This window comes from Formica exsecta, unplaced genomic scaffold (genome assembly GCF_003651465.1).
Source record: "Formica exsecta isolate Colony F162 unplaced genomic scaffold, ASM365146v1 scaffold2, whole genome shotgun sequence".
Classification (NCBI taxonomy): Eukaryota; Metazoa; Arthropoda; class Insecta; order Hymenoptera; family Formicidae; genus Formica; species Formica exsecta.
Window position 1 is genome coordinate 102530 of NW_021849297.1, and position 13204 is coordinate 115733.

At 38.8% G+C, this 13204-nt stretch overlaps 1 protein-coding gene across 1 annotated transcript in view; it reads right to left on the bottom strand.

The window, feature by feature from the left end:
• Positions 1-12742, bottom strand: part of LOC115234309 (papilin-like) — a 29550-nt gene extending 16808 nt beyond the window's left edge. The window contains 11 exon segments of the mRNA XM_029805293.1: positions 70-249; positions 487-538; positions 540-804; positions 1076-1211; positions 1321-1493; positions 1617-1697; positions 1906-2029; positions 2216-2366; positions 2901-2983; positions 9038-9098; positions 12558-12742. Of these exon segments, the coding sequence (XP_029661153.1) occupies positions 70-249; positions 487-538; positions 540-804; positions 1076-1211; positions 1321-1493; positions 1617-1697; positions 1906-2029; positions 2216-2320 (1116 nt within the window). The 5' untranslated portion in view covers positions 2321-2366; positions 2901-2983; positions 9038-9098; positions 12558-12742.
• Positions 12743-13204: the final 462 nt, after the last annotated feature.

A 13204-nucleotide genomic window follows, 5' to 3' on the forward strand; every position in this document is an offset into this window, starting at 1 on the left:
ATTTTATTTAGATATTTAAATATTTTTTAATTTTTTATATAGAAAATTTTATCGTTTAAGACAACTCACTCCGCTCCATGCCGAGGTGACCCAATCGAGACCGGCGCAAGGTCTTAACTCGCAAGCTTTCTCACGTTCCGGCGCCTCCGTTTCGCACGCCTCATCTTCCAGCACTTGGATCTTGCCATCAATCTTTTTGTAGCACGTGACTGTTCTGGTTTGCTTACCGGGCCCGCATATGTGATCGCACTGGAAGAAACATTTTTACATTTTGTGTTTTACAAAATTAAAGACACAGTATATAATAAAATATATGTATTTATTTTTAAAGATCTTATATTATATATAAAAGTTACTGCAATATTTTATATGAAAGAGACACAAGTCAATTTTGGAGTTAAATAGCATGCAAATATGAGAAAAAGAGGCGGTAACCGCGAAACAGTAATTCAGTGCGTCACCGTGGATGGTAATACGATAACTCACAGGTTTCCAGGGTCCCTCGTGCCACTGCGGGCAATCCACGTCCCTATTGCACCACCTTTCCCAGACATTGGGAATCATCCACTACGGAGGCTATTCCACCCGAGACAATCTGCTCGCATTTGATCTCTCGCGTCTGCTCGCCCCCCTCGCCGCAATGTTTCGTGCACAAGGACCACGGACCTTCCACCCACATGGGCGGACAGGGTTCCTCGCTGCAGCCTTGCGTGTCGGGCGGTTCCAACTGCGGATCGCACAGGCTCTCATCCACCGGTTGATTGTCGCGCCTTCGCACGCAGGCCACCCGTCTTGATTGGTAGCCTTAAAAAATAAATAAGGTGTAGAGAGAATAAATCTGTTCTCGTGGCATTCAAGTACGACTGTTATTTCAAGAAAGATAAGTGAAAAAAATGAATTTTTTATAAATTGTGAACGATCCATTTCTATTCAACGGTAATTAACTGCGGTTAAAATTGATAAATAATATCACATAATTATCTCACATATGTAAATATTTTATAATATTGTGCTTATATTAAAATTAATCTTGAGAATTTATAGTTTAGTCACATTAAAGTGAATCTTGCAATACCTCCGCCACAACTGACGCTGCAACTGGAGAATTGATCGGTTACCCAGGTGTAACTGTCCGGATCCGTGCGCGACGAGAATTTCTTCGGTATGCTGTATTCGTAATGCACACCTACATTACGATCTTGATACAGCAGCTGCGAAGAAAATAAAACTCTTCGGTTAAGTGTATTCTTTATTCGGTTTGAACGATTAATGGACAAAAAAACAAAACAAAAAAAACGATCGATGTTTATAAAAACCAACCACGACGTAAATCGGTTCATTTGTCGGTCCCAAGGCCGTGATGGTGTCGGGTGCGGCAAATCCTTGAGGATCTCTGGCGTAATGGAATATCGTGCCCGAGAAGCGCAAGCTGCGAGGAAAGTCTATCCTCCAGTTCCCGTTTAGATAGTAGTGTCCCGTTGTGTTGCGTATGGCTGGTCGACAAGTTTCAAAATTATTCGGAATAAGCGGCTATTAAACGACTATCAATACTAAGATCAATATATCCGCATGATTATTTCTTACGTCAATTTATTTATTTCGTTCCGTGTACTCACCGAGATAATTATTCGATGGCTGTATTTCTCTTATAACGATGTTTGTCGCACCCTCCGGGATGAGCAAAATATCGATGTAGCCTGAAAGAGACGCGTGGTAATTCTCTAATATTAATGCAGAGGCACGATAGAGTCGTAAACTTATACCAGAATAGCGATAAAATTAAGGTATTCCTTGAATAAAATAGATATCGATTACACAGAAATAATCTCTAAAGTTGCTCGCTGGAAGATGATCATGGATCAAATTTACTAGCGTAATAATTATTAATCAACGAAAATAACTCACCCACTTGGAGATCATCTGTGTCGAATAAACCGGTAACGGTATTGCAATCTGAGCCATCGCCGCCGCATTCTCTGCACGCGTCTTCCTTGGCATCGCTGCCCAGCATCATATCGCATCCGACGTGCTGACGTGCCAAAAAAGAGGAAGATTTATCATGAAATTCTATCGTAATATACAATCCACTTTATTCGCTCTCTCATTTTGTTTAACACAAAAGTCCCTCAAAAATACCTCATTTAAATCATTAATATAATCATTATGTAGAATTATAATTACTCTTCAAACTATGATGCTCCGATACACAACTCACCATACATTTGCCCTTGACGCAAACGTCGTTCTTTTCAGATTCGCATGGAGTACCGTCGACCACGGCGACTTTGTGCCTGTAGAAAAATCGCTCGCCACGCGGCATGCAATTCAGTTCGCATTTATTGGGACTTCCGGTGTACGGAATCCAACTGTAAAAAAAAAAAAGAATTTTGCGTAATTCAAAAATCAATGATAATCAACGCCCAGTAATTCGTCACCGATTATCATCAACTCGAAATTTCTTTTTGTCATTCGATTTTATTTTATATTTAAAGCGAGCGATGATGTACTGACAAAAACATATATATTTGCGGCGAATAAAAGAGTCATCGTTCCGCGTTGTGTCGGATGTAAATTACGGCATTTGTATGACCGTCAATATCATTCGTAACACGTTTCTTCGGAACCCCTCGAATCCCTTTTGACTGCGATCGAGGGAGAAAGAGCGTCCATAAATATGATATCTCTCCCATTAAAAGACGATTCATGCGACCGCGGATTATAGAGCGAAGGGACGATCATTAAATGATGTCAAAGGCTAAAAGGAATTTCATCATCATCCCACCACGTAGCGCCGTCGTAAATCATAACGTCACGACGCAACGATAATCTTGTTTCACGATTTCGACGGAGTTTCCAGTCGAGTAGGCATTGATAATTACGATGCCGGTTATGATACTCACTCATAATACGTTCCCTCGAAGGGCACATTGTTGAACTCCGCGCACTGCTCCGCTCGAAAATCCGTCGGTTCGCCGGGACAGTCCTGAAAGAAGCATAATTGCGAATTTTCTGATTTTACGACACATACACAAGATTATCGAGTCGTCCTTTATAAATAATCGAGCAGATAATAAATAAAAAAATTCTGAAATATGCGAGGCGATTCCGATTTAATTCCTAAAGAGGCAAATCGATTTACAGAGAATTCGTAATTCCTTTGGGATAGCATGCTGATAATAAAATCCGAGCAACAACACGCATAATACATTCACAGAATTTTACGATCTTTTGCATTGACTCTATCGACAAATTCTTGTTGCGCTTTATAGTGAATATCAGTCAATTTAGCGATTTGAAGAATGGGATAAATAAAGGTCGCATTTTTTTGCAAGGAATAACGTCAACTACGGTCGGCTATCACAGTCAACGAAAATAAAACTGCGTGGAGTATATACGATAATTATTGTCCTGAAAATTTACTGCAAAATAAAAAAGGAGCAGTGACGAGCGCTCGAAAAATTTAAAGCCGTCGCAAAAGCGAGTCATGCAAACTTTTTTCAGTTGCGTTTGACTGCGCTTTTTCGCCCTCGTTTTGTCGGCTTCAAACTCGAAATAAATCCCTGTGGTGGATGACAAGCTTTCGTTTGAAGAGATGCACGCGTCTGAACACCGCTGAGAAAAATGTCTCGTCGTGACTTGAAACAGAACCGCAAAAAGGTGTCGCTCACGAACATAAAAATCCATCTCAAAGAGTCGATGGAATGTTCTTATTTTCTAGCTAACTTTATGAAGCTAATTTGCCCCATCGACACTAGTCTCGTCAAATATCTCGCTTTTTCAAAATTGTATACGCGAATAAAAAGTTCGAGAAATTAAAAACTTATCAAATGTGATTTAATAAAAAATGTAGTTTTATAACTACATCTTTTTATCGTTATGATTTCGACATTTATAAAATATTCGAATTATTCTTGATTGATATTCACGTCGCACGTAAGGTAATCTTACTTATTAGCTTTTTGGCAAATTGAATGCTATACGATAGACATCAATCCAGAAAATTCACTCTTGTTTTGGATGAACGTTTCGTGAAATCGACGAGCGCGTGCTGTCATGCTATTTTCGTGAACAAGTTCGCAAAAACGAGATGGTCCACAGATGGGCGCTCTGCGGAGGGTAGACCCGCGGGGCAGGTAATGTCGATAAATCGAGTGGAACCCAAGCAAAAACGAAGAAAAGATACCCCGGCGAGACCACGGCGGTACCACGCACGAGGATACGGTGTAGGATTTATGGCGGGAGATTTCTTGCGGACGGTATGAAACGCGCAGGGACAAGGGTGGCAGAGCAACACGGTAGTCGGAGTAGATAGGTAGGAAGAGAACGACCGGCTATGTTCAGGGGAAAGCTCCAGGCACCGGTCCAGCCGACCCAAAAATGATGTCACAGATGACGAATGTTGCCGATCTCGCAGCGAGCCGTAACATTTATAAGGGATTATTTAAGGGACCGCGTTGCGCAGCCGAGCGATCGACCTTAAACGGTCCCCGCACGATGAGTTTCAAACGCGTGTTCGGGATTATTTAAATCTATCGTTCTTAAGAGTGCGTCCTCTCTCTCTCTCTCTCGGAATGGCGGATTATATTCCGTCGTATTTCCTGGCCTTTCACAGTGTCGCAACATCGACAACATTCTTTGCGAAAGATAATCTTTTTCTCTTTCTCTCTCTCTCTTTCTCTATTGTGGAAACCGGAAATATACAAGAAAAAATGCTTGTACGTGAAAAGTTAATTACGCGATATGCATATCGAAATGTTTGCCTTTCCGTTTAATTTAACGTGAAGGGATAATGGAGCAGGTAATTATTCGTCCACTCTAGTGCGCGCACAATGTCTGCTGGCTATTCGCGAGCTCTCGGAAAATCTTACCATTATTTACGTCAGGATTTGAACGTGATTACTAATAATATTCGCAGATTATATAAGGTGTTTAATTGTTATTAAACTGATAAATAGTCTCCACTGGCTCTGGAACCTCAGGCGTCGTATATCATCATTTCGTTGCGACTATACGATCCCTTTTGAAGAGGGTGATTTATCCTGGAGAAGAGACAGCAGGGGCGGAACCGCAAATGGAAAAAGTACATGAGAAACAAATTATCGAAATGCTGGGAGGCGAGTGATATCAACGTTCCATTTACCGCATATTTCCAATCGAAGAAGATCAATAATAAATTTTTCATTATTTTGTAAATATATCTAAAAATAATTTTAATGAGAAGTTTTAAATTATTACAATTATTATCATTAGAAAATGATAAGTTAAGAAAATCATCGTTGCTTTAAAAAATTCGACATTTTTCCGTTGCATTCGTGTGTAAAATAATGTCAGACGTCAAATTTTGCGGCAACATTTGGTCCAAATTAAGTACAAAAGATTCACTATATTAAACCATTTTTCTGTTGGCATTATCAGTCGTCCTTAGAGAATCTCAAGTTGAAAGAGAAAAAGTTGTTTGCGAAACAAAGCAGCAGCTTTCTAAATGCACGCGTAAGATGACTCCTGTTTACGGAGAACTCTTGATTAAAACGTGGTTTTTCGTTGAAAACGTCCGGCCGTTTCTACGTCGCGTCCGCAATTTCTCCCTCCAATCGGTATTTTTACCTTATAAGTTTACACGTCACTCTAAGCCGCAAATTTACTTTAATTTATTTTCTTTTACACATTTCATTTTATATACGCAGAGGTGAACAATTTCGAGTGACCTATATCGTAAAACAAGATGCAACTACTTGCTGTTCCAGGAAATAGAGGCCAATGGCAATCACTACACGTGTAGCGGTATATCTTGCTATTCGTTTCATTTAGCACTCGACTCTAACGAAGTTAATGTTTCGCGAGTCGATGTTATGCATAATGGGCTTCCGTTCATAAATCTCCTGTGGTCCATCAGAGAACCGTTGATGCACCACGTGCTCGGATGCAGCTACATTGTCTGCTGATCGTAATAGTGTATTGAAATCAGTCGCGTTAATATTCGTTTCCGTCATCGTTGTGTCATTGTCGAGTTTCATAATTACAGCTGTCTATTTACGTCAGAGTTAAAGTGATTGATACAACAAGAATGAAAGATGGTGCGACAGGGTATTACGAAGAAACATCAATCAAATCTCTTAAATTATCTAAACAACTTAAATAATTTAATTTTTAAATTCAAAAAATAGTATTTACTTTAAGATTTTAAATATATATATATATATATTGATTTATTTATAAACGTTAATATAATATTAGATTTCAAAATACTTTAATTAATTTTTATATTATGTTTGTATTTCATCAAACTCTGCAATGACAATTAATCAGTTTAGAATGTGATACGATAGATTTCTGTCATGTTAGTTTCAGAAGATTTATTAAATATTCTCTCAGAATGACATAACAGTAGCACGTTGCATTTCCCGATGAATATCCCATGAATAATTTTTCTCAAAATGATTTTTGTCCCCCGTTTTCTGCGCGCGATTAAATGGCCTGACGGGTTGACGGCAAAAAATTTGCAAAGGAAAGGCGGAACGCCGTCGGATTCTCTAATTGTGGTTAATTAATCATAATTTTCCTATATTTTTCTGCAAGAGCGAGAACATCGCTGAAATGTCATCGTAAATTTTCTAGAATTTGCGAATTTTATATTATATTGCATTTCCGTTCTTTTTTACGTTTAACTTTTAAATTGAAAATTATATTTTTTAAGATTAATATGACATTATAATCGCGTTACCGTAACTATTATAAAAGAGAGTTGAACTTTTTACTTTCAAAATAAAACGCTGTTACTTTTTGACAAATTTTGATAAAATTCTAATAATTGACGAAAACGCATTTTCGCCAACAGAATAAAATGGAATTGATCGCCGTTCAAATCGTGCGCAAGCACTCGAGCAAATTAAATTAAAAGATCGAAGAATTTAATAATGCTCTTTCACAAAAATTTCAATAATTGCTTCTAAACAATCCTGAATTAAAACAACAACATAAATCAGCAAAGTTACTTCACGCTAAAGAAATTGCGGTTTCACCGTAAACGTTTCAAAGTGTGTTTCTAAATTCGTTAGTTGTATTACTCGTCATGGCACGAAGTAAAAGCACAATCTACGTAGCGATAAAGAGTAAACGTTTGCTTAATGGTCCGCTATCGTTACCGTATAACGCACCTCTTCACTCCCCGAGCTTTTACCGAGCAAGTCACGAGCACTCACGGTACCAACCAGGCTGCCGAGAAGAGAATCTGCTAAAGTGCAGATATTGTACAGGTCGAGTTTATAGGGTCACTGGGTTGTAGCGAGCTACTGCAAAATCTCGCCGTATATTCGATTGAAATAGAGATTTTGAGTACCTACAACATTTCCGTCCAATTATTCCCGACAGAAAACGAACAGATGGAAATGACAAAGAAAAATTCTGCGGGTTATTAATTCGCGAATCCTTTCCTGTGTTCCTTCTTATCCACGGTTCATACTCGTTATATGTCGATCCGCTTATATGCAAACGACAAAGAAGAGAATGGAATAATGCGACTTGCCCCAGCGCGAGTGTCCTATAATTCTACGAAAGCGTATAAACGAGTCTTTGACAGACAGTTATTCCGATTTAGGTAAAAGTTCAGAGGCACCCATGTCGTGATATGCGCGGACGAAGCGACGAAGCGGACGCATACTTTAAAAGTACATACGTAAATCTCGCTTCTTTTACAATTAGTGGATTTCTGTTATTTTTTTAAAAGTTAAATTTCGATGAACTTCTGTGACGGCGATAACGCGCGTGTCAAACGCGTCTCTTCAAAAAACGCGTAGATTTCCTTTGAAAACGCGAATAAGAAAGGGATTAAAAGTTTATAGTGGTAGTAAAAGATCATTCCTTTAAGTCTAACTTCACTAAATCCTCGCCGAGGATACTCGAGGGTGTGCTCAGTTTGTACGTCGTTAAAAGCACGGGAACCCCATCCGAGAGTCGTAAAAACGCGAGACGGTATACATGCGCTCGTCTCCCGTTTGGAAAGACAGACTTTTAAAGCGATAAATGGGACCGACAATATGAGGTGATTTGTTCAACATCGTCGCAAATGTCAGCAGTCTGCCGATGTAGGTAGAAATGCATGGCGCTTATATTACGAGCATGTAAATGGCAAAGAAACATTTTTATTCCCGTCGCCGTCATAAATATACAGAATAAATAAATATTCTTCTTTTTTTAATTCATCGACAATTATTAATATTCATCTATCTCGACAACAAACCACTCATTTTAAATTGTAACAAACAAAAAATTATTATTAATCGTTTCGTTATTATATTACAGTTACATCTTTTTTCAATTTTTCATAATTGACTCTACAATTTAAATAAGTATACATTTACACTTCTGAGTCTAGAGATTCATTGCAATTGACTAGGATTGAATAACAACATAAATCATATCATTAAAAATTGACGTATCATTCGTTGATGCATATCTCAAAAATTAGTGGAAGGCGTTTCGACGAAAAGATGAGATATAACTGAATGAATCAATCATTCAACTGGAATCGACGAATGAGCAAATCGCGAATTAATCGCAATTTTCCGCGTCGAGACGGATCCCGTCTCGTACTTTAACTGCTTACTTTCTTCGATATACCGACGCGCGTAAGAATCGTGGGCGGGTGTGAAAGAGAGAAAGAGAGAAGGGACAAGACTGTAGACTTCGACTCTCTCATTGATTTCAGTTTGCTCGCAGACGCGAATAATTGAACCGCGCGTCACGCGTCTGTGCCCCGAGGACCCCTTGATAGACTGTCAAGCCGCTCGATCTATTAAAGCACATCGCATAAATCACTCCCTGTTACACGGCAATTAATCAAGTTCCAGATTGTACGCGACTCACGTAGCCCGCGGCATTCCCACGACGGAGTCTTTTTGCGATCTCCGACCGATATTATCACGTCGCGGGAGACGACGTGATCGCCCGCATCCGGCGATGCGGATGCGGAAAATAATTGATACGATTTGAGATCGTTATTTAAGAAGTGGAATTAAGAGCTACTGTTTCTCGTACTTACTTGAATGTTACACGAGAAGAATCTTCTGGAGGCACCGGTGCACCTGTCATGACCGCTGTCACTGTAACACCATAAAATAGAAATGTTATTTTTTCTTATGTTATAAACGAAGAAATATCGCAGAAGCTAAAACTTGTTATATTTATGAATTTTGTTTTATATTTATAATTTTACTTATCAAGTGTTAATATTGCTATAAAAATAAGATCTATTTTTTGCGTTTATTTTTACTTAATAATTGATCACAAGTTTATTTCTCTATATAATAGCGCTCGAATATAATCGCTTATATTTGTAACTATCATAACGCTGTTGAAACCGATATCATTACTAAAATAAAGGATAGACACAATCGAGTCCATTTGACATGCAACTATAGTAACTGCACGCGGAGAATGAAATACACTCGCGATGTCTAACAAAAGGGGCAATACCGATTGCTATAGTTGAATAATGTAAAACGTTCTCTATAGCTATTCCTCATCATGATTTGCTCTGCGTCAATTTGAATTTTGATTACGCTTTGAAATTTGAGTGCGCATTTCTTTCCGTTTTTCTCAAATTCATGCGATTAAAATTGAGCTTTAATAAAAATTATCCACTGGATTTAAAGCTGGCTTTAAAAAATTTTTTTCGATATTTTAGGATGAAAAAGAGATAAAACGCGCGAATAGATACTTTTCAATATTAATTAATTAAAAGATGTGTGGATTATAAAATTGCACTTACAAAAAAAAAAACAAAACACGAAACGATCAATGATAGCTTATAACATTCTATGCAAGTGTGAAGAGTTTGGTGAAAACAAGATTAAATTTACTCCTTCAATAAATTATGCCACAGTATCTTGGTAAGTGCTGCTTACTTATTGCACACGAAAATCCGACGTTTAAAAATTTATTTTTCTAAGGTAAGTACCTTTTCCTGCTTGATAAAATTTTTAGAAAGAGAGGGAGAAAAAGATTCGAAGATTTACGTACTTACGTCTTAGAGCGTTACACGTAATATTTTATTAACGGATTTATGTGATCATATCATGTGTTACATTTTCAGAATTTTATACAGGATTACAAATCCACGTGTAAGCATTTCCTTCAAATTTAATCGTCTTTCTTATTTTAACGTAAAGTAAGATATTCGGAGAGAATTATATATAAATTATACGTCTTCTCTATCGATTTCTCCATGATTAAGTGCGATTTCTAATCGACTATAGATACGGAAAGCATGTCGTGTGCCACGATCTCGCGAAAATAATGCGTTTCTCTCGCGATGAAATGGCAGTGATCGATACGTGTTACGTTTCGTTGATCTGTGATTAACCAACACGAAATTCATTCGATACGATGCGCGCATCACGTGCTTTCACGTTACGATTATCTCGCTTTCTAAGATCCACGCCGTATCATTAATGACGAAACCAACCGTACTGGCACAATGTCGATCATTGATCGGTCACTCTCATTCTCCTCTTACGGTCTTTTTGCCCTACGTAACCGCGGCGCGCGTTAAAATCCAACTTTAATTGCGTCTTTGCGATGGGAAATCGTGAGAATTTCTTGGAGATAGCGTGATGCCGGGAGACGTGTAAGTGCCTACGATTAATCTTCCCTTAGTTTCGAGATAAGAGGGATTTACGGCGGATCCGTTACGTTGGCGCGCGCCGGGAGAAAAGTTTCGTTGATTTATCCCAAATTTAGTCGCGGCCGATGTACGTCGCGTTGCAAACAGAAAATGTGGCCGATTTTTTTTTTGCGTATATTTTGTACGTATGTTTTGTTCGATTCTTGTTGATTTGCCGTTTTATCAAAATTACATTCTTTATAATTATAACTTGCCGACGCAAAGTTTTTTTTAAATAGAATTGCGAAGGATTATTTATAATGTTAGCAATTTAGCAAGTTAATTGAAGAATACTGTTGCATCTTTTCCGCCTAAATAAAATATTTTTTAAAATTTTGTTTGTAAAGATATAAAATATTTATTGTTAAATAAAGTACATAATAATATACATGCAATATTTATTATTGCTGTGATAAGTGATTCCCTCAACATGCTATTACATCTGGGTATCCGGTGTAGATTGAGACTTGATTAAATTCTTTGCAAGGTTGTGTCCGCTTTTAATCCAATCTCAATCCAATTGAGCATACCATTGTAGCGAGCAGTTCCGAGAATAGCAAGAAACTCGACGAGATAGAATGACTTCTTTCTAAGGCGAATTCAACGAAAGAGAAACTTTAAAAGAGGCGGATACATTTCCGTACATCATTTACGAATATGAGTGGTACTGATAACGATTCTTTCAGTATCTACCCGAGTGTACGTATAGTCTCAGAACTATAAAAGAGCATATATATCTTCTCGAAATTTTTAAAATAATGCATTGAAAAGATTCCTCTCGTCGGAAAAATATTATATATAACGGAATCTTTAAAAAAATTAACAACATCTCTCACATCCGCGAGATATCCAACGCTATCGTTTCCATTTTCTACAGTGAATTCCACGAGAGCGATATTGAGACGTTCCTCTTGTACGTGCCAAGAAGCCCATCCCGGCGTCTCGTTCGACATTCCTCTCAATATCGTATCTCGCGATACGAACGAGCGACGTTCCACCGCGGGCCGAGCTCGGATAAGTCGATAAATGTGAAAGCTGGTAAAATATGGTAACTCACTCTATGTCGAGACACTAAATAGAATTGCGAAGGATTATTTATAATGTTAGCAATTTAGCAAGTTAATTGAAGAATACTGTTGCATCTTTTCCGCCTAAATAAAATATTTTTTAAAATTTTGTTTGTAAAGATATAAAATATTTATTGTTAAATAAAGTACATAATAATATACATGCAATATTTATTATTGCTGTGATAAGTGATTCCCTCAACATGCTATTACATCTGGGTATCCGGTGTAGATTGAGACTTGATTAAATTCTTTGCAAGGTTGTGTCCGCTTTTAATCCAATCTCAATCCAATTGAGCATACCATTGTAGCGAGCAGTTCCGAGAATAGCAAGAAACTCGACGAGATAGAATGACTTCTTTCTAAGGCGAATTCAACGAAAGAGAAACTTTAAAAGAGGCGGATACATTTCCGTACATCATTTACGAATATGAGTGGTACTGATAACGATTCTTTCAGTATCTACCCGAGTGTACGTATAGTCTCAGAACTATAAAAGAGCATATATATCTTCTCGAAATTTTTAAAATAATGCATTGAAAAGATTCCTCTCGTCGGAAAAATATTATATATAACGGAATCTTTAAAAAAATTAACAACATCTCTCACATCCGCGAGATATCCAACGCTATCGTTTCCATTTTCTACAGTGAATTCCACGAGAGCGATATTGAGACGTTCCTCTTGTACGTGCCAAGAAGCCCATCCCGGCGTCTCGTTCGACATTCCTCTCAATATCGTATCTCGCGATACGAACGAGCGACGTTCCACCGCGGGCCGAGCTCGGATAAGTCGATAAATGTGAAAGCTGGTAAAATATGGTAACTCACTCTATGTCGAGACACTGTCTGGTCTGATGAGCGACCCCGCCGCCGCAGGAGCGCGAACAGGAGCTCGGTGTCGACCATGGTCCCCAGTTACCCCTCTCGGGCTCGTCCGTGTCCGGCACGAAGTTGCCGGGCAGATAACTGCCGCCGTGTTGTCGACGATGCCTCCCGTGCCTTAATTTTATATGATGCTGCAACACAAAGGAGAGAGAGATAAATTTATTACAGCGCGCGTTATCGCACCGCGTCGCGCCGTGGATCGCATCGGGACCGAGGTAGTCCGGAGGTATCCCGGGGTCGCGGCCGGGGTCGCGAAAAAGATCCCGGTCTACCGTGAGAACGTGGGTGTGCGAGGGGAAACATTTCGCGCTAAGTGCCCCCTCGTTCACCTGCGCCCTTCGCCTCCGGAGAACCGTCCGGAGGCGCGACGTACAGGTGAGCTTCAAGCGTGGGTTAACAATAGCGCTCCGCATGGGGCACCTTAATCCCTCGAGCAGAAAATGGCTCACGTATACGTGTATCGCGCAAAAAAAGACGATATTTAAGGAAAGCATCTCAATCCAATATTTATCCTACACCTAGTTCATTTTTCTCTCGTATGATTGTTAATAATCCTTCTTTTTTAATTAATTTTTATCGTTCTTATAATA